The sequence below is a fragment of the Stomoxys calcitrans genome, chromosome 2 (assembly GCF_963082655.1).
Source record: "Stomoxys calcitrans chromosome 2, idStoCalc2.1, whole genome shotgun sequence".
NCBI classification, from domain to species: domain Eukaryota; kingdom Metazoa; phylum Arthropoda; class Insecta; order Diptera; family Muscidae; genus Stomoxys; species Stomoxys calcitrans.
The window spans coordinates 197117255-197139245 of record NC_081553.1 but is presented as its reverse complement, the minus strand read 5'-3'; the positions used below and the strand labels follow the sequence as shown (position 1 = coordinate 197139245).

The window sequence follows — 21991 nt, the reverse complement described above, 5'->3', positions numbered from 1 at the left end:
TCAACGGGCTGCCTTGGGATTGATTCCCTTAGTTTTGGCCTTGCGCGTTATTTTCCTCCTTCCCTTCTTCTTTCGTTCTACAGATGTGCACCACACTATGACTGACTTCTATCTTTATTCCTTGTGTTTTATCTCTTCTTTGGTCGATGACTACCAACATCGGTTCCCCTGAATCCTTTCTTAACTAATTGAAACCAAAATTTCTGGAAAGGATAACCAATTCAAAATGTTTTTCTTAGTGCAAAATATTTTTTTCTTGTATTTTCTTTATTAAGATAATTTAAAAAACATTGCCAAATGTTAGGAAAATAATCTCAAATTATACATTACAATAAATGATACATAAACCTAATAGTTTTTTTTTTTGTAATTGATTGGAACTTATTTAATAAAATTGTTATAACACAAAATATTATTGTGGAGACAATTCCTAATGAACGAAGATAAAATGTATGTATATGGTCAGTCAGTTAATGCTGCCGATGCTGGCCATGACTTTTTTTTTACTTAACTCGCCGCGAGGCATCTGAAGCTGTTGGTGGGGGTGGTGGACCACGTTTATGCAATTCATCTAAATAGTTTACTACTATGGTGGTTCGTTCATCCGCTATATGTTCCAGTATCAGATACCTAAGAGAAAAGTTATAAAGAAACATGGAAAAAAATTGAAAGATTTATTTTCATACCTTTTGTCCATTTTTAGAATATCCAAAATCTCTTTGAGATGATTGGGATTTTCCTTAACTAATTCATGGCTCTTGTGGGTGATAAGTTTACACTCCTTCAGCAATTCCTTGAGGGCAATTTTAGCCGCCAACTGTTTGTCGACTATGTAATCCCGGAATTCACGTTCACATTTCTCCGAGTTGTTGTACTTCAAATAACGTGGATCATCTTTGACTAGTTTCTTAATGTCCTTCCAGATGCTGGTCAACTCAAGGGTGGTTATTTCATCCAACATTTCACGGAATTTTTCACGTTTTTTCTTCATTAAGCTATCGATGTGTTCATTGAAAATTCTGTAAAAAAAGTATTTAATAAGAATATAAACAAGTAGCAGCAGCGTGCCAAGTTCGGCCGGGCCCTTCACCATGGATGGCATTTGTCAAGTTCTTTGCCCGATATGTCTTAATAGGCAAACAAAGGATAATCGATAAGAATTGCTATGCTATTAGGTTAGGTTTAAGTGGCAGTCTGCCATCCGACTCACTTAGACATTTTCGTCCATTGTGATACCAAAGGAACAGAAGAAGGAAGATGCCTTCTAGTTCCTGCCGCTGAACCATCCAGATTGCTTTAAAAAGCTGAATAACTTGCGAATGTTCAAGTGCAAATTTTGCCCATGAACATTCCACTAAAGAACAGGGGCAAGCTTCTCACATATCTATGAGCGCAGTCCGATTCAAGTTTAAGCTCAATGATAAGGGACCTCCTTTTTATAGCCGAGTCCGAACGGCGTGCCGCAGTGCGACACCTCTTTGGAGAGAAGTTTTACATGGCATAGTACTTTACAAATGTTGCCAGCATTAGGAGGGGAAAACCACCGATGAAAATTTTTTCTAATGGCCCCGCCAGGATTCAAACCCAGGTGTTTAGCTTCATAGGCGGACATGCTAACCTCTCTTGCGAATCTTCACATCCGCTAAATCAGACAGGTTCTCAAAGAAATGAGAACGTAACGTGGAACTCCTTGTGACGGCTAGTGTGGCACACACACACAGAAGTTGTTCTATGGTCTCTTCATCTTCGATGTCCTCACAGCTTCTGCAAAAGTCATTACTGGCAACCCTCAGTCTGTCAGCATGTTTTCCAATTAGACAGTGAACTGTCATGACGGACACAATGACTAAGACGTCAGTTCTAGGCAATGACAGCAAAGCGGTGGACCTCTTCAGACAGCAAAGCGTGGACCTCTTCAGACAGCAAAGCGGTGGACCTCTTCAAGTCTAGATTAGGCCACATAGTTTTGGAATGCTCACGCCCCCTCTTTGTGACCATCTGTCATTCGTTTTCCTTGGGGCCTGGTCATGAAAACTTTGCTTACATGTCGCTAGAGGCATACCCACAGATTCCAGTTTCCCTGGAATATGTAGGGTAATTCCTAGTCTCGCAAGCTCGTACGCTTTAGAATTCCCTGGGATATCTCTGTGGCCTGGCACCCAGAACAGGTTAATTTTGAACTGTTCAGCCATCTCGTTGAGAGATCTGCGACAGTCGAGGGCGGTTTTTGTGTTCAGAAATACGTTTTTTCAGGGATTTAATGGTTGTCTGAGAAAATATTAACGCCAATCGTCGTTATGACATTGTATCTTAGCCATTCCACGACTTCCTTAATTGTAAGGATCTCCGCTTGATACACGCTGCAGTGGTCGGGTAACCTTTTCGAAAGGACCAATTCTAGATCTTTAGAAAACACCCCAAAGCCCACCTGGTCGTCTAGTTTGGAACCATCCGTATAGAAATCTATGTAACTTCTATTATCAATGATATCGTAGTTCCAAGTGGTCGATATGACCAATTCTAGATCTTTAGAGTACACCCTCAGTGTCGTCCTCAGTACGGCTGTGATGCACAAACAAGCCATCCTTTGGGTCCGGTTAAGTATTGAGTAGTAGGTGGATTTTTGAAGCGCCGTCCACCAGACCACAACACCATATAGCATTATACAATAGGTCTGGCAACTACAGTATACCCAATGCATGATACGCGGTCTTAACCCCCAACTTTTGCCAAAGGCTCTTTTGCAGGTGTATAGGCCTTTCTTGCCCTTTCCAAATGTTGGATTTGAAGTTCATTTTCCTATCCAGCAAAACACCCAGATGCTTTGCGCTTTCTGAAAATGAAAGATTCTCTTCTCCAAAGGAGACAGGTTCCACTGTGGGCAACTTGTATTTCCTGCTGAAAAGAACAACTTCTGTCTTGCAAGGATTTATACCTAGACCACATTCGGTAGCCCACTTCGTTCTTGCACTTAGAGCTTCCTGAAGTATATCTCTTGGAGTGCTGGAAAATTTTCCCCTAACCACAATTGTCACATCATCAGCATACGCAACCACTTTTACACCTTTTTCTTCCAGAGACAGTAATATATTGTTAATGGCTATATACCAAAGTAGACGAGACAGTACACCTCCTCGAGGTGTTCCTTTTCTGGCCCATCTTTTTAGATCCACTGATCACAAGCCTGCCGTGTTTGTTATGTTTCTATCAACCTCTCAAGAGTCTTCAGCATAAAGGATGACCGAAAATTAGGACGAAAATCTTTCGCCTTCGTGTGGTACGGTTTTCCTACAATCCCAATCGACCTACACTTATAGGAAGTATTCGTGCAAAATTTCAAATGCCTATCTTTATTCCTTCGAAAGTTAGCGTCCTTTCGACAGACTGACGGACAGAGCTAAATCGACTTAGAATGTCAACACCATCAAGAATATATATACTTTGTTTGGTCTCAGATCAATATATCGATGTCTTACAAACGGAATGACGAAATTAGTATACACCCCCATCCTACGGTGGAGGGTATAAAAAGATGTACAATATGAAAATTATGAATAACCACAAACTCCCAATTTTCTGTTAGGTTTGAAATTCTATATATCTTACCTTTCACGATCGTCCCGATCCAAGAATTCCACCAATTCCCAGCGATGGTCTTTCCGCAACTGGCGCTTAACTTCCTTCCAAGTAAAATCGGGATTTCGTACCAAATCGGTTAGCAAGGCATTGAAATGGCCCACAGCTTCTTCGCGTTTGTGCAATTCACGTTCCTTATCGCGATCACGCAAATGACCAGCCAAGGTTCTTTGGACCTCCTTCTCACGTTCCCTGATGCTTTGTTCGGCACGCAGTTGACGTTCACGTTCCTTTTGCAGGCGTTCCACTTCCTGTTCCTCCTCATTGTGATCACTGGCCGCAGAATGTTCCTCTTCGGAATGATGTTCTCCCTCCTCCTAAAATAAAACCAAGAAAATTTATAAAAAAAATTAACTACTTAACAAAGTTTTAGTTTTTTTTACTAACATAGTCCTTGTGTTTCTTCTTCTCATGCTTGTCTTTATCCAATTTGTCTTTTCGTTCCTTTTCCTTGCTGCTACTATCCTTGCCATCGCGCTCCGTACGATCCTTGGTGCGACTGCGGCTCCTGTCCTTACGATCCTTGTCCTTGCGATCGCTCTTACGCTCCGATTTCCTTTCACGTTCCCTCTCGCGCTCACGTTCACGCTGCTCTCGTTCCTTTTCACGCTCCTTCTCCCGGCGGCGCTTCTCCTCCTTCATGATACGCAGAAAATCATGAAAATAATCCTCACGATACATGGAATTCTCCACCGCACGATAACGGGGATCCATTTCGAATTTCTTTTTGATATCATGCCAACGGCAATGACGATCTATGGAGTCAGCACGTTCGCGCAGCATATCTATGAACTCCTTGTGTATCTATAGAGCCAAACCCCACACACGCGAAGAAACAAAGAAATGGAAAACAAACAGAATTCTTAGCATTTCTTAGCATTTGCAGTTGGATAAAAACATTCTTAGAACTACAAAACTTAGCAGCTAGCTTAGCTTATAAACTAAATTAAAAAAAAATATATCTTACAAACTATTTACACTTGATAGTTACGTTCTTTGAGCTGAAAGAGAAGTTTATGTGGTTAGTGCAGCGTAAAAGGCTTAATAAAATATTTGATGAGGAAATTTTGGCGTAGAAATTTCAAGTTTAATTTTTTAAATCTAGAATTAAATTAACAGTAAAAATAGTTGTATATACGATATGAGTGTATGTGCGTCAATGGGAATATTGTTTTTTTGTATCCTGTATAAACGGAAGGACGGACATATAGACGCACACACACACACACACAGGCATTTGTAGTAGGCACAAAAAACTGCGAGGGTAAACAATATCAAATATTAGCCAACCGAACAAAAACATCGCACATTACGGTCCATATTCTATATGGAAGACCTCATCATAGTTTGAGGATTAAGTACTAGTAAGAATAACTATCTTATAACCAGGCTTGGCTGACCCACTTGCTCATTCAAGTTAGTTGAGGTTATAGCGGCGGCCTACTATCAAACTTTCTGCATACGTAAGTTGGATAAGCCTTGCCCCATTCATGTCTCATATTGTCGTTATTGAACAACATGTTAAGGGGGTTTTGAGTTTGCGGCGGATTCTCAGACAGTTGATCAAACATTTCGATGTCTGGGTTGCAACTCCCAGAAGTTGGGTTATGAAGTGTCCACCTTAAAAGTCCGAAAATTCAGTATCCTATCTTTACCACGTGACATTTTTACACCATATGTGAACATTTCTGTTGTAACCAGCGCATTGGGGATATTCCCTATACATACAGCGCATTTAGATTGTAGGAGTAGTGTTTATTTATATTCGTTTTAAATTTCAAAACGTCAATGTTGATGGGAAATACATTTGTCGTCCATTCCACATACGAATGGTTCAGGCGAAAAATAATTTTTCACGGTAATGCATGGTCCGGTCGACTGGCCAATCAATTACAAATGAGTGGGAGTTTCTGTCAAGTCTTGTATTTCTGGTGAACATCTTAACATCAGGAATAAGAAATCGGATATCCTCAGAATACAAACGATAAAAGTAACGATAGAACAGTCCAAAGCTAACCGACGATGTTCAAGGAAAGCAATAGGTAAATAAGCCTACTACCCCCCAATCAACATTATCGCTGACCAAAGAACCCGCTCAAAAAGCTCCAAGGATTTTTTGAAGCCACTAGAGTTTGGAGCTACTAAGAGAGTTAGACTCCAACCTAGACCTGATGTATTGGGTTGCCCAAAAAGTAATTGCGGATTTTTCATATAGTCGGCGTTGACAAATTTTTTCACAGCTTGTGTCTCTGTAATTGCATTCTTTCTTCTGTCAGTTATCAGCTGTTACTTTTAGTTTGCTTTAGAAAAAAAGTGTAAAAAAAAGTATATTTGATTAAAGTTCATTCTAAGTTTTATTAAAAATGCATTTACTTTCTTTTAAAAAATCCGCAATTACTTTTTGGGCAACCCAATAGATATTAAAGGGACCAGAAACAAGTAAAAGCAGACTACTAAGTTCGGCCGGGCCTAATCTTGGGAACCCACTACCATGGATTCTGCTAAAATTTTATACAAAATAAATCTAGTCGAAGGGCATAATCTTATTCTACATACCAAACTTCTGTCAAGCCAGCAAAAATTAAAGCTTCTAGGAACCGAACAAAGATAATCGAGGGACCGGTTAATATGGGAGCTATACCAGGTTATATACAGATTTAGATCGTTTTTGGCACAGTTGTTGAAAGTTATAACGGAACACCACATGCCATATTTTAGCAAAATCGGATAAAAATTGCAGCTTGTAAGGGCTCAAGAAGTCAAATCGGGAGATCGGGTTATATGGCAGCTATATCAGGTTATGGACCGATTTGAACTGTACTTGGCACAGTTGTTGGAAGTCATAACGGAACACCATACGCAAAATGTCAGCCAAAACGGACAAAAATTTCGACTTGTAAAGGCTCAAGAAGTCAAATCAGGAGATCAGGAGATCGATTTGATACTTGGCACAGTTGTTGGAAGTCATAACGAAACACCACATGCAATATTTCAGCCAAATTGGACAAAAATTTCGGCTTGCAAGGACTCAAGAAGTCAAATCGAGGGATCGGTTTATATGGCAGCTATAGCAGATTATAGACCAATTTGTACCGTACTTGGCACAGTCGTTGGAAATCAAAACACAACACTACATACTCAATTTCATCAAATCGGACACAAATTGCGGCTTGTAAGGGCTCAAGAAGTCAAGTCGAGGGATCGGTTTATATGGGAGCTATAGCAGGTTATAGACCAATTTGTACCGTACTTGGCACAGTCGTTGGAAATCATAACACAATACTACATACTCAATTTCAGCCAAATCGGACAAAAATTGCGGTTTTCAGAGGACGAGAAGTCAAATCGGTTTATGGGTTTATATGGGAGCTATATCGGGTTATGGACCGGTTTGAACCGTATTATGCACAGTTGTTGGAAGTCATAATAGAAAACTACATACAATTTGGGCCATACATGGGCCAAATCGGTCCATGTTTTGATATAGCAGCCACATAAACCGATCTTGGATCTTGACTTCTTAAGCTTCTAGAGGGCGCAATCCTTATCTGATTTGGCTGAAATGTGATGTCTTGATATGACTTCCAATAAATGTGTCAAGTATGATTCAAATCGGTTCATAACCTGATATAGCTGCGATATAAACCGATCTCCCGATTAGATTTCTTGAGCGTTTAGAGGGCGCAAATCTTATTCGATTTATCTAAAATTTGGCACATATGGTTTTGGTATGACTTTCTACAACAGTGCTAAGTAAAGTCTAAATAGGTTCATAACCTAATATAGCAGCCATATAAACCGATCTCCCGATTAGACTTCTTGAGCGTCTAGAGGGCACAATTATCACTCGATTTGCCTGAAATTTTGGACGTGGTATTTTTCTATGACTTTTAACGGTCAATAACTTGATAAAGCTCATATATTTTGGAAAAAGTCATTCAAGATCCATGGTGGAGGGTATATAAGATTCAGTCCGGCCGAACTTAGCACGCTTTTATTTGTTTACACTGTATCTTTATGCCCCGAATATCAGGAGCATCTCATTTCTCAATTTCCATAACGTTGCTGGATATTTACTTCCAGATTGCCGCAGGTCAGCGAATCCCTTGTGATTAGGGGATTAAAGTCTTCTCATTGTTCATTCTACTGCATTCGCAAACCAAGCCCGAGAGAGCGAGAGGGTATCATCCACAATGTCTCAAATTTCTTATGAACTTGGCCTATGGTCGAATGAATATGAAAGAAGAAGAAGACTGCTGTCATCCACAAACTGGATTCGTTCCACAACATGAATAAAAAAAAATAGCGATCCGATACCAAATGTATTTTAAATCTTTCATTTTTCAATCGTCCTTCTTGTTGTATATTTCAAGTATCGTTCGGCCTATAATCGGATATAGCTTTGTGGTTAGATTTCCCGATTTGTTTTCTTAAGCCTATAGAGGACGCAATTTTCATTTGATTGTATAATAATTTCCAATTGATTTTATAAAATTTGGGTTGAATCTCTCTATGCATTGAAATTGCTTCTATATAAACCGATCTCCTAATATTTACTTCTCATTTTCGTTTTATATATAGGTAATAGGAAATTAACGACAGTATCAACATTTATATATTATTAGAAATATCGAAAATATCGAATGTTGCTAATATCGATAGTTTGCCAGCTCAAGGTCTAGTACATACAACCAGCTGCCATGGTATTGAATGCTATTTAGGTGTCCTGTAGAGCGAATTCCGCGGAACACATACTGCCGATCGCGAAGAAGGCGATTGGATTCAAAGTAACTCACTAGATGGTGATTAACCATGCCGCACCACACCTATGAGTTTCTATTTGTGAAAAGTGTAATGCTCCATACGAAGTAGCTGCAACTGAAGTCGGGGACAATCAGCGGCATTGAGTGGAGAGTCTCAGTGAGAGGCTGGACGGCACCGGCTCTTACATAAATACTGAGTGTCTGTTAAACTTCATATGCAAAGGTTTCTTTATGAAGTTTCTTTACAAATCCAACGGTGTCCTCAGAATGTTGGTGTTCGCAAAACTAAGGAAGTTGCAGAAATTTCAAACTAACGTTGATTTTTTGCGTTTTTTTGGATATCAATTATGCGATTTTGAGCTTGTTTTTTGAAGAAAAATCATAGGAGTTGCGCTAAACCGATTTTTTTGCCATTATCTTCAATACTCTATACTCAACTCGAAAATTTTTTTCGCATCAAAAATAGAAAATTTTCATAAGGGGTTAGCCTTTGCTAAAAAAATGCAAAAAAAAAAAAATAAAATGTGAAATTTTAAGTAATTCTGTTTATTTTACGAATCGTCTTCGAATTTCGAACTGCGGAATGCTAGAAAATATTCGAAATTCGAAGAAATGAATGAGTTACAGCGTGTTTGACCTTAAAAGCGACCTTGAATTTTTACGCCCAAAATAAATTGGTTTTTGCTATGATTTCCATAGCAACCTTTACAGTATCGCTTCATGTAGCACCTCTACGGAAAGGGATTTTTGTCACGAATCTAACGATGTCTGAAAAATTGTAAAATTTGCCAAAATAGGGAAGTTACAGCAATTGTCTTCGAATTTCGAACTGCGGAATGCTAGAAAATATTCGAAATTCGAAGAAATGAATGAGTTACAGCGTGTTTGACCTTAAAAACGACTTTGAATTTTTACGCCCAAAAAAGTTTGCTTTTTGCCATGTTTTCCATAGCAACCTTTACAGTATCGCTTCATGTAGCACCTCTACGGAAAGGGATTTTTGTCACGAATCTAACGGTGTCTGAAAATTTTGCCAAAATAGGGAAGTTACAGCAATTGCAAACACAAGTTGGTTGCTTTGAATTTTTGGGATATGAATTATGCGATTTTGATGCAATACACTGAAGATTTCAAGGAAATGGGAAAGAGTATTGCTTCGTCCAGCACCACTGCGGAAAGAGATTTTCTTTACGAATCCAACGGTGTCCTCTGAATGTTGAAGTTCGCAAAACTAACGAAGTTACAGCAATTTGAAACTCACGTAGATTTTTTTGCGTTTTTTGGATATCAATTATGCGATTTTGAGCTTGTTTTATGAAGAAAAAACATGGGAGTTGCGCTAAACCGATTTTTTTGCCATAATCTTCAATACTCTATACTCAACTCGCATTTTTGTCGTATCAAAAATTGAAAATTTTTATAAGGGGTTAGCCTTTGCTAAAAAAATGCAAAAAAATAATATGTGAAATTTGAAGTAATTCTGTTTATTTTACGAATCGTCTTCGAATTTCGAACTGCAGAATGCTAGAAAATATTCGAAATTCGAAAAAATGAAGGAGTTACAGCGTTGTTGGCCTTGAAAACGACTTTGAATTTTTACGCCCAAAAATGTTTGCTTTTTGCCATGTTTTTCAAAGAAAACTTTACAGTATTGCTTTAAGTAGCATCACTACGAAAATAGATTTTTTTCCACGAATCCAACGGTGTTTTAAAAATTGTGATGTTTGCAAAAATAAGGAAGTTACACATATTAGAAATATGCCTTTTATGGGGCCAAGACTTTAAATCGAGCGATCGGCCTATATGGCAGCTATAACCAAGTCTGGACCGATTTGTGCCATATTGAAAAAAGATGTCGAGGGGCGACATCGGACAATGAGTGCGCCCTTTATGGGCCCAAAACCTTAAATCGAGAGATCGGTCTATATGGCAGCTATATCCAAATCTTTACCTATTTGGGCCAAATTAAAGAAGGATGTCAAGTGGCCAAACAAATCTTACTGTCCCAAATTTTAGCAAAATCCGACCATAAATGCGGCTTTTACAGGCCCAAGACCTTGAATCGAGAGATCGGTCTATATGGCAGTTATATCCAAATATGGACCGATCAGGGCCAAATCGGACAAGGATGTCGACTGGCCTAACACAACTCACTGTTCCAAATTTCAGCAAAATCGGATAACGAATGTGGCTTTTATGGGCCTAAGACCCTAAATCGGCGGATCGGTCTATATGAGGGCTATATATAGCCCCTTTTAGAACTTAACCTGCTTATGGACAAAAAAAAAAGAATCTGTGCAAAGTTTCGGTAAATACATCCAGTATGGGGGTATTTTTGGGGGTAAAGTGGACGCCCATATATCAGATTCGTGATCTAGTCTCAAATACCTTTCATTTCAGCCACATATTGTCATTATTGGTTTATATTTCCATTTGTCGGATTTTGGAGTTGGCGCGGCCCTTTATATATCCCACCCTAAATAAGGATACAAAATTTCTGTTTTTGAGTTATTATAAACAAATCAAATTTCGCTTAAATCGCCCCACTCATCTCATCTCCGAGATCTGACATTTTTGAAAATAGAGTAAAGGGAGGGTGCACCCATTAAAGTTTGGATTTCAGTCACCATCGCAATTGAAAAAAAGTTCAAATTCAATTAAAAAAATGATCAAATCTATTAATTTTTTAATTTAAAATAGCAAAAATTTCAATCACGATTGTAATTGGAAAAAATACGGATTCAATTAAAAAAATGATTGATTTAATTAATTTTTTAATTGAGAAAGGTTTTGTGGTATTTCTGCATATAAAATGAAAGTAATAAGCTAAGCAAGCTATTCTCGAATATTTTTCTTTAAATCAATGGAAATGATTTCCTTTTCTCTATATGCCAAAATATTTGATATTGTTTACACCCCAAAAAAAAAGCTGAAAAATAATTTACATTTTAATTAAAACATAATTAGAGTTATGTTTTCATACTGTTTCAACGAGAAAGCGTTTCGATCGTTCAGTTCATTCGGCAAACGTGTGATGGTGATGGGTGGTGGTGGTGGTTGTTGGTGGCTGTTGTGGTTGTGGGGGGTGAGTGGTGTACCAGTTTCGCAAAAACCTCAAAGTGGACACAGCACACGCGCAGATAGTTGTGGAATTGGCTGTGGGGTGAACTGTTTTTATTTTTTTTTTGTTTTTTAGGGGGGGCGAAGAAAAAGTGAACAGCAAAATTCTAGCCGCCGCACAGAAAAATCGATATTTCGAAACGTTACACTGGATTTGAGTAGCCGTAGCAGTAGTAGACCGCCTCCATAATTCTTATTGATCCATCCATCCATCGGACCATCCAAGGGCCTAACAGAGGGATGCAAAAACCACCAACGAAATAAGTCAGCAAATATACAAATATTTGACGGTGTTTGTAATGATTTTTGATCAACATTCAACTGATTCTGTTAGAATAGGATTTGTTTTTTTTTTTTTGTTTGATTGGATAACTCACCACAGTTGTTGTGGAAATTTTTATGTATGTTTGTTAGTTAATCATCGCCTAGCATTGTATCGATCAATAGAAGCCAATTTTGGGCGCGTGCTTACTGCTTCGGGGTCCTGGGTATCTCCAACGCCTTAAATTGACATCACACAAGCGCCGCTTTTCACGTTGCTTGCCTGCTTGGCTGCTATGGGCCTTTTTCTGGGGGCGGGTTAGGTCTTTAATTTGTGGTCAAGCTTCATTGATGGTTGGAAAATGTTGGGGTAACAACAAAAAAGGTTTTTTTGCTAAACAACAATTTTTTGAACAAATTTACTAAAAGCGTATTAACGCACTTACTCTACTCCAGTCATTTGTAACAGGTGCTTCTTATAATTCCTATATACCTCTTTCTCTCTCTCTCTCTCAATTCACAATTTTGTGTAACCACCATCTGTTTTTTCTGGAGGATACGTTTTTTCTCTTTCTCTCTCTCTCTCTGTAACAACTTTAGTTGCTTGTACACTTCCTGTGGCAATATCATGCTCAAGCAGCTTGTTTCATTGTTTTCTTAACATAGTAGTTTTGTCATAAATTAAAACATTAACAGACAGCGAATGCTTTGCAATAGAATCTGAATGCTGAAATCTATTAAAACGTTTATATTTTCATTTTAAATGTATGGCATAATTAATATATAAGTATAGAATAATAATTAAAAAATACGCATATAAAATACATATACATATATGTATGTGTGTAAATAAGTTAAGCTAGAAAATGTTTATAATTACAAGGGTCATAGTCTTTTTTGTTGTTGTACAAGTACAAAGGCTCCGAAAAAGTTTTCCATGGTTCTATTGGCATATCATAAAAATTTTTAAATTTGAATTTGATTCTCATTGTCCTTTTTCTCCTCGATTTTGAATGGTAAGGAGCGCGAACAAATTGCAATGAATTCAAATTTTGTATGAAATATTGCCTAACAATGACTTTACATACCTGTTCTTTCTTCATTTGTTTCTCCTCCTTCTCACGACGCCTCACATCCAGCAGATATTCATTGAAGAGGCTCTCACGTTCACGCACCTTCTCAATGGCCTTATAACGTTCGTCTTTTCCATATCGCTGACAGAAATCACTGAACGATGATCTGAAATATTGAGATAGTTTGTACTAAAGACTCTACTTTGAATGTGGATGTGCAGTCTAATACTTACTTGCCATGTAGTTTGCAATCTTCCAAAAGGTTACGAAATTCTTCACGTTTTTGTCGCATTTTGTTGCGTTTCTCTTTGCGTTCCTCTTCGGCTCGATCTTTTACATACTTTTCGAATACCTGTTTTCGTTCCTTGGACGTAAGCAATAGATAGCGGGGATCAAAGACAATCTTATGTAACTCCTTTTCCCAAGTACTGAAGGCAGATACCTAAAAAATTATAAAAGATGCCATTAGACAGTAAGGACACCAACAGAGGGAGTTGTAAATCCCCAACCAAGTAATCAATCTCCAAACCCGGGTGGTGAATAAGGGAAGGGATAAGTAGGCCATTCCACTTCATCTAAGATTTGCTTTAGAGGAGATGGAGTGACGCGCTTACCTCCCTAGGCAATCTTATACATCTCAAGGACATGAAGAAATACAAATTAAGGTGCTGGGAGTAATAACCCGGTGCGGTAACCGTTCATAAGTCACGAGTCGTCGAGTTCAGGTCATCATGGTCGTGCATATTTGGGTGCCTTGTTAGATGTAGTCAAGAGCAATGCTTTAAGCATAAAAACAATCGTCAGACTAACGAATGAGAAGGTGACGGACAAGCCAGGAGGAGGCATAGAATAGGTGGAGTTTCCGTTTCGGACAACAACAATGTCAATAAAACAGTCAACTTAGACGAATCCAAACACGAGCTCATCAGAAGAAACAGCGCCTGACAACATTGCTAAGTTCACAGCGAAACCATGCTGTCTAAGCAATACCTTTTGGGCTGTTATCGCAGAAATCATCCAAATCATCATCTTGTGGATAGATACCCACCGCCCAGAAGCCTTAAGGTAGATCTACACGATCTAGAGCGTGAGGTCCAGCGCTACAAGAGAGAACCTCTAGATCAAGCGGCATATCAAGCGGGTCTGAACAACATTCATGCAGACACGGTAGCAGACGCGTTAATTGGCTACCGGGTGAATGTAGTCCTTGGAGAACGACCGCCACCCATTGCACCCGAAGAAATCGACCTCCCCCGGCAAACCAGAGTGGTTCTGGCCCAATTACGTTCCGGCAGATGCAGCCGCCTCAATTCCCACAGAGCTAGGATTGATGCCGACGTGCAAGATGTATGTCCCGATTGTAACCAGGGACCGCACGATACACGTCACCTGTTTAACTGCCCGGCCAGACCCACTCGACTCAGACCCAGATCCCTGTGGACGCACCCCATCTTAGTCGCGGAGTTCCTGGGTCTTGACACTCAACAGAATCAAGCAGACGAAAGATAGTACACAATAAACTGCTACAACAACAACACAGCGAAACCAAAAAGCCTATCAGGGGCATAACGAAGGAAGCAGAAAAAGATGTAAAGGTAGGACAATCGAGCGAAAGTGCAGGATGTTCCTGACACCCCAACCACTTCTGCAGAAACTGTTAAGAGCATCAGGTCTCCCAAAAAGTAGAACACTGGGCAACAGCCGAAAAGCATAACATTGCCAAACAGACAAAAAAAGTCTGCGCTTTTAAGTACTCTGGGATGATCAAGCCAGCCCTCTCTCAATGGAGACTCCAGACAGTATCACACGGAGGAAGACAAATTTCGTACAGGTACTAAGTAGCCCCCTCTCAATGGAGACTCCAGACTAGAGATTTGCGCGTGAGAGATTTTCCACTCACGCTCACAAGAAAAAAATGTTACTCATGTACGACTTTTTTGTGTCGACTGTCGTTCATGCACGCTGACGAGATAAGAATTATACTCACGCACGACTTACCAGACAATCACGACTCACGAAGCACTCACGAGGTACCTACGACTCACGAGACATTAACGACTCACAACTCACTATGCACACCTCTACTCCAGACGGTATAATACGGAGGGAGACAAATTTTGAATAGGTACAAAGGAAGGGTGGAGGCCACCGTAGCGCAAATTAGTATGTCCGCCTATGATGCTGAACGTCTGGGTTCGAATCCTGGCGAGAACATCAGAAAAATAATGTCAGTGGTGATTTTTCCCTACTAATGCTGGGGACATTTGTGAGGTACTACGCCATGAAATAACTTCTCCCCTAAGAGGTGTCGCACTGTGGCACGCCATTCGGACTGGGCTACGAAAAACAGCAATCATTGATATGTGACAATTTTGCCCCTGTTCCTTAATGGAATGTTCATGGCCATGAAATGTTCATTGAAATTGCATGGAAGGAAGCGCGAATGGCATATGAGTTTTTAGGAAGGACAGTGGTTTCCAAAATTACGCCACAGCCATCTCGAAAGGGGGTGGTCTTGGATGGTCGCTGATTAAGATAAGGATAAATAGCCAGGAGGCACAGCATAGATAAGTGTGGCGCTTTGGCAAAGACTAAAGGCATGGCGGTCTACATGTTCAAGTCTCTCTTTTTTCAATATTGGAAAGGCTGGGATAGGCGAAAACACCAGGTAGTGGAGTGGCAGAAAACCCATCGCAATTAAACGAAAAGAAAGCCTTAAGCATATACAAATAATCCACCGCAGGAGCGAAAGGGTAACATACGCTCCGATGCATATAGCCATCAAAGGTAGTTGTCAACTTCGCACGAAAGAGTGCTGGACATGGAGCCGGTGGAGCATACCTAAAAAAAACTGGTTTCCATGATACACCATTTCTTGCAATATAGACCCATTTCGCCTACGACTGGCGCTAATGACTTCCACTTGGGATGTATGGGGATAGCAGTCAGGTCCGACACTGCAAATATAGAGATGTACAATGTGTATATACAGTTGTCTCAGAGATTATATACCCTGCATCAGAAGCAGATTGTCTGTCCATAATTACTTGGTACAAGTGAACAATTAATGCGCACAAAGCTTTATGGCAATCTCTGCTAGGTAACGACCAGATTGGCGAAGCAGAGTCACAGGACCAAGTTTTGCGCGGTGAATTAGGTCACCAGTAGAAGGAAATACAGCACCCTAGTCACTTTTGGCTGGATGTCACTGTGACTGACTCGAAGAGATGAGCCTCGTTATTCATCCGCCAATTTATTGAGCAACCCGAGAGTGACAAGGCTATGAGGTGTTCCTTTCGTCGTATTTGTGGTCTTCTAGACGACGAACAACCATCACAATTTTCCATGGACGAAATTACAAATGCCATCCGCATTGCCAAAACGTTCAAGGCTCTAAGTCCAGACGGAATCTCTATACTAATGATGAAGAATTTGGATGTACTCGGAGTCGGGTACATGACACAGATCTTCTGGAAAATGGGCAGAGTGATCTCGCTACTGAGACCACCGAGCAGTGGGACTGCACTGCTCCGTTCTGACTCGGCTATCATTCAGCTTAAACTTGAATCGGACTCATTGATATCTGAGAAGTTTGCCCCTGTTCTTTAATGGAACGTAAATGGGCAAATTTGCATATTCGTTATCTCGCTACTGAAGCTTGGATAGGACCCGAGTGAAGGAAGGTGTACAGACCGATCTCCCCTCTCGCCAGTAAACTGGGCTTTTGAGACATTTCTTCTTTCCGTGTTTAGTTGGAGAATTTCAATTTGCTGAGCAGCATCAAAGATTAGCGAAGATTCCAAAGCACGGCGACTGTTTTTCCTGCCGGCACGAGGTAACTATGAGCTCAACACAAGTTGTAAGGTTGAGCTCCTATCCGAGTGTTGTTCATTGTTTTCACGAGAAGCTTAGCTGAGAACTACCGGGCGCTTCCACAGGTTACGGATAGTGGGATGCTGCATATACGGAATAGCTGCAACTGCAGTCCCGGACAATCGGGGGTTTAAAGCGGAGAATCCCAGTGGGAGGCCGGACGGCTCCCGAACTTGCTCAAATACTGAGTGCCTATGATACTCCATACGCAAAGATGAGTTATTGGCGCCTTTAAATAACCAACAGCCACCATATTCGCGCGGTGCTCGGTCCAATGGACTGGAACGAGCTAGCTCACATATATGAGCTCGACGAGGATCGCTGCCTCCACATGCAAATGTGGAGATACCGATAACTGTGGTCTATATCAGGTAAGGCCATGCGATAGGACGGTCATGTAAGTCATGGTAAGTCATTTCACCCTTTTTGAGAACATCACTAACACGCCCCCAATCGTGTCTAAAACATTGTATTAAGAAATATCTGTGTGGTCGCCAGTCGTTTGTGTAATTTAGAGATAAAAAGTCAAAGCAAAACATAGAGTTCCCCAAAGCGGTGTGATAACTCCGGCACTGTTGAACACCTACCTTTTCTCTAGTCAACATGCCCCACACAGGTTCGAAATCGTATCACACGCCGCCGGTTGTACAAACATGGCTTCGGATCCCTTCGTTGATGACTTCTGCGAGAAGTTGCACTACTACCTCGCCGATTTTGGCTTTTATTCGCTGATAGAAATTTGAAGATATCCCCCCACCAAATCTTTGGTCACGCTTTTCACTCCATTATCAGCGGAGGTGCATGAGAAGCATGATGTGGTAGCCAAAGGTGTAAGAACTCCGAACACCAACTAACCCAAAGTATTTGCGTGTCACATTTAACAGCATTTAGACATTTTCTGCGCATGCCACTGCTATTTGTGACAAGGTCAGCAGCATCCGCTAGCTGGCAGCATTTGGATGCTGATAAAGAAACTTTGACTATATACAAAGCAATTGGCGGGTCAGTATAAACTATGCAGCGCCGATGTGGAATCGCCAGCTGATCGAGTTGCAGGGAAATGCTGGAGTAAATTTTTGCCTTACTTAGAGCGCACAACCAGCCAACTACCGGCTACGGTGTATGCCCATATTGACTTTTGACGAAACACCAAAAGTTAAGTTACTGAATTTCATGTAAAATTATTCACATATTCCCCCTTATTCCTGTTGGCGATGGCGTAGTCGAATTTTAAAATTTTTACGAAATGGTATTACGGTTGTCGAAGACGCAAATTAGTTTTAATTTTTGGTATCACATAAGTCGAATTCCATCTGTCGAAGGCGAATAAGTTGCCAGGAAATGTGAAATTCGACTACGACTGCTGTCGATTTTTGCCTTCGATAACTGGTATAAGGGTGATTATCTAGATATGGCATTCGATGAAAAACGCCACCCTTACTGGATCTTTATTTAATATAACCCATTTTGAAATTTAAAACAAGTAAAAGCGTGCTAAGTTCGTCCGGGCCGAATCTTATATACCCTCCACCATGGATCGCATTTGTCGAGTTCTTTTCCCGGCATCTCTTCTTAGGCAAAAAAAAAGGATTAAAAAAAAATTTGCTCTGCTATTCGAATAAGAATTGCGCTCTTTGTGAGCTCAAAAAGTAAAATAAAGAGATCGATTTATATGGGAGCTGTATCGGGCTATGGATCGATTCAGACCATAATAAACACGTATGTTGATGGCCATGAAAGAATCCGTCTTGCGAAATTTCAGCCAAATCGGATAGGAATTGCGCCCTCTAGAAGCTCAAGAAGTCAAGTCCCCAGATCTGTTTATATGACAGCTATATCAGGTTATGAACCGATTTTAACCATACTTGGCACAGTTGTTGGATATCATAACGAAATACTTCGTGCAAAAATTCATTCAAATTGGATAAGAATTGCGCCCTCTAGAGGCTCAAGAAGTCAAGACCCAAGATCGGTTTATATGACAGCTATATCAGGTTATGGACCGATTTGAACCATACTTGGCACAGTTGTTGGATATCGTAACAAAACACGTCGTGCAAAATTTCATTCCAATCGGATAAGAATTGCGCACTCTAGAGGCTCAAGAAGTCAAGACCCAAGATCGGTTTATATGGCAGCTATATCAAAACATGGACCGATATGGCCCATTTACAATACCAACCGACCTACACTAATAAGAAGTATTTGTGCAAAATTTCAAGCGGCTAGCTTTACTCCTTCGGAAGTTAGCGTGCTTTCGACAGACAGACGGACGGACGGACAGACGGACGGACGGACGGACAGACGGACGGACAGATGGACGGACATGGCTAGATCGACATAAAATGTCACGACGATCAAGAATATATATACTTTATGGGGTTTCAGACGAATATTTCGAGTAGTTACAATCAGAATGACGAAATTAGTATACCCCCCATCTTATGATGGAGGGTATAAAATCTACTTACATCTTTCTCACGTAGCATTTCTTTGAATTGTTTAACGCGGGTTTCCAGTGGCACAAGAGCTCTTTCCTTGGCGGCTCTAACTTCAGCTTCGGCAGCGGCTTCACTTGCATCCGCTTTTTTAGATTTATCTAAAAAAATAAATGGAATAGTCAAACATTTTACACAACTTAAAACAAAATAAAAACCTACTTATACGCAATTTCTTTGTTGGAACCTCTTCAACATCCGATGAATCGGATTCTGTTTTAATTTTTATGATGCCATCATCCTCTTCCTCCTGTGGCGTTGTCTCAATAGTTTGCGCTTTGATTGTACTGTTAGCCGTAGCTGATGCTGCTGTTGGTGTGGGGGTTTTATCTTCCTCGCTCTCCTCTTTGGCTTCGGCTTTAGCGTTTACCAAACTTTTCAATTGTTCCGGTGGATTGTTTATGGCCTTATCGACTTCTTCACGTTCCAATAACTCCTCAGGACGTTCCCAAACGGAAGTGCGTGTAGAGGGATTGTAAAAGAAAACACGAGCATCGCCGGTCCAAACCACACACCAGGGCGTACCGGGTATTGGGGTACTGGATATGGGTCGACTTTTATCCACTGGCTTTGCCGCAGAATTGGCTTTCTTTTGCTCCTCTTCGGCCTTTTTACGCTTTTCCTCTGCATATTTTTTGGCTTCCTTTTCCAAAGCAATTGTTTGGGAGATTTTGTTACTTTCCGCGGTTTTTGCAGCCGCAGCTGCAGCAAAGGCGGCTGAATGATCTACAAAAGCAGCCGCTGGATTGCCAGGTTGTAAATGCATAAGGGGATTTAATAAATGGGGTGGCATACCCATGCCTGGCATCAAGGCTGGATTATGCACCGGTGGAGGTGCGGCTTGTGGCGCTGCCCCATGAGCAGCCATACGAGCGGCTTCCATGTCTCGCAAAGCCTGCGGTTTCTCCCAGACACTCTCCCCACGTGCAGCATGATAATAATAGGGTCTACCATCGGGAGCCCTATGCTCAGACCATTCGGCAGCCCTCGCTATAACAGCAGGATCTATTACACCCGGTTTGATGATAAGATTTTTCGCTGGTTTATCCTGTGGGGCAACTTGATGCATATGCTGTTGAGCCCAAGGCATTCCCCAGGGACCACCTGGTCCTCCTGGGGCTGCTCCTGGAAAACCAGGCGCGGCATAGCCAGGTGGTGGCATTCCAAAGGGGGGATGAGCTGGATGTTGACCAAAATTTGGTGGCGGATGTACACCGGGAGGGAAGAACGGTGGTGGTTGCTGATGCATGCCAGGTGGCGGCTGTGAAACTTGAGGGTGTCCCGGTGTAGGCACATTCGGTGGCGGTTGTGACATTGTTTGGGGTTGTGGCTGATGTTGTGGTGGACCAGTGATTTGACTCTGTTGCTGCGTCGGCGGTGGTTGGGATAAAAGACCAGGCGGCGGCTGAGATGTTAAAACATTTGCTGGAGGTTTGTCGGCGGCAACACCAACCCCACCTTCCGTCTTATCCTTGTCCTCAATACCATTAGGTTGACTTGAGGGATGGCTTGAATTTGGCTGCTGCTGTTGTTGTTGCTTTTTATTCATTTCCTCAATTTCAGACTGCGACATCACTTTGACATTAGGTCCCTCTGGCTTCGTCCATGTGGTTTCCCTTGATAGTATATGATAGTAATATGATTTACCATCCTCAGTTTTTGTCTCTACCCATAACTCTAATTGTGGCGGTGCACCGCCTGGCCCTCCGGGCCCATTATTGTTAGCCCAGTTTGGATCGAATGGCCTTCCACTAAAATTACCGCCAGCCCCTCTGCCGGCAACACTCCCACCCCTATTGAAATGCATACTAATGGTACCACCACCACCTCTGCCACCACGAAAAGCAGGGGGAGCGCTCAAAACACTCTTTGGTGGCTGTGTATGCATCCTTGGTAAAGAAAAAAAAAAGTAAATGATAATGAAAATTGTTTGAGTCTATGTTCTTACCATTCTTTGTCGCTTCTATTGTCTGGCGTACTGTCGACAGCATTTTCCGTCGTAATAGAGCCCGCACCACCACCACCATTAACTACAGCACTTAATTCTTCACTTTTTTCCTGTTTGTTTTCATCATTGCTAGCATTGCCGCCAGCACTTAAATCTGGAGCAACCTCCATATTGTAAGTTTTTTAACTTCAAATTTTTGGGAAAATATTCCACGCAAATGTTTTAATTTGTATATTCTATATTCTTGCAAAAGAAAAGAAGTCTGCTGTTGTCTCTGTTTTACGAAGTGACAGTACTGAGACCAAGCCGTTTATTATTTATTACGGCGGTGGCTCAAACTGCCGAAAACATCGCACGGCAAAAACCAATTATCCAAATTTGTTTGCCTTTGAAAAACAACTTGACACACATCAACGTTATGCGTTGTAATTGAATTCGATAGATGTTCTGAAAACTATTTTTTTTAATATATTTCTTAGCGAATAACGTTCCTGTATGCTGTTTGATCTTGTTACCTAGACGACAAAGACTATGAAAAACCATAAACAACGCCGCTATGATGTCATGAGATGACAATTTCCACCGTCCCAATAAAAAAGCGTTCCTTTTGTTTTGCAAGGGGTATTCGCACTGTGAGATTAACAGATCAATATGAGAGACAACTTAAACCCCGTTTACACTGCTCATTAAATCCGGATTTAAGGCTCACGTCAGCTGATTTTATAAAGGGATAACAGATAATCGAACCATTAAATCCTCCGGACTAGAAAAGCAGTGTAAACGGGGTTTTGAAACACCAGTGTACTAAAAACTCATCGT

At 40.9% G+C, this 21991-nt stretch overlaps 1 protein-coding gene across 1 annotated transcript; it reads right to left on the bottom strand.

The window, feature by feature from the left end:
- Window positions 1–227: 227 nt before the first annotated feature.
- Window positions 228–21683, bottom strand: LOC106081779 (transcription elongation regulator 1). The gene is made up of 9 exons (XM_013243975.2): window positions 21173–21683; window positions 19387–21113; window positions 19198–19325; window positions 13087–13295; window positions 12869–13019; window positions 4024–4440; window positions 3607–3953; window positions 687–1019; window positions 228–630 (listed from the first exon to the last, which is right to left on the bottom strand). Exons 1-9 carry the CDS (start codon window positions 21340–21342, stop codon window positions 504–506), a joined length of 3609 nt encoding a protein of 1202 aa, XP_013099429.1. The 5' UTR covers window positions 21343–21683; the 3' UTR covers window positions 228–503.
- Between the last annotated feature and the right edge of the window lie 308 nt (window positions 21684–21991).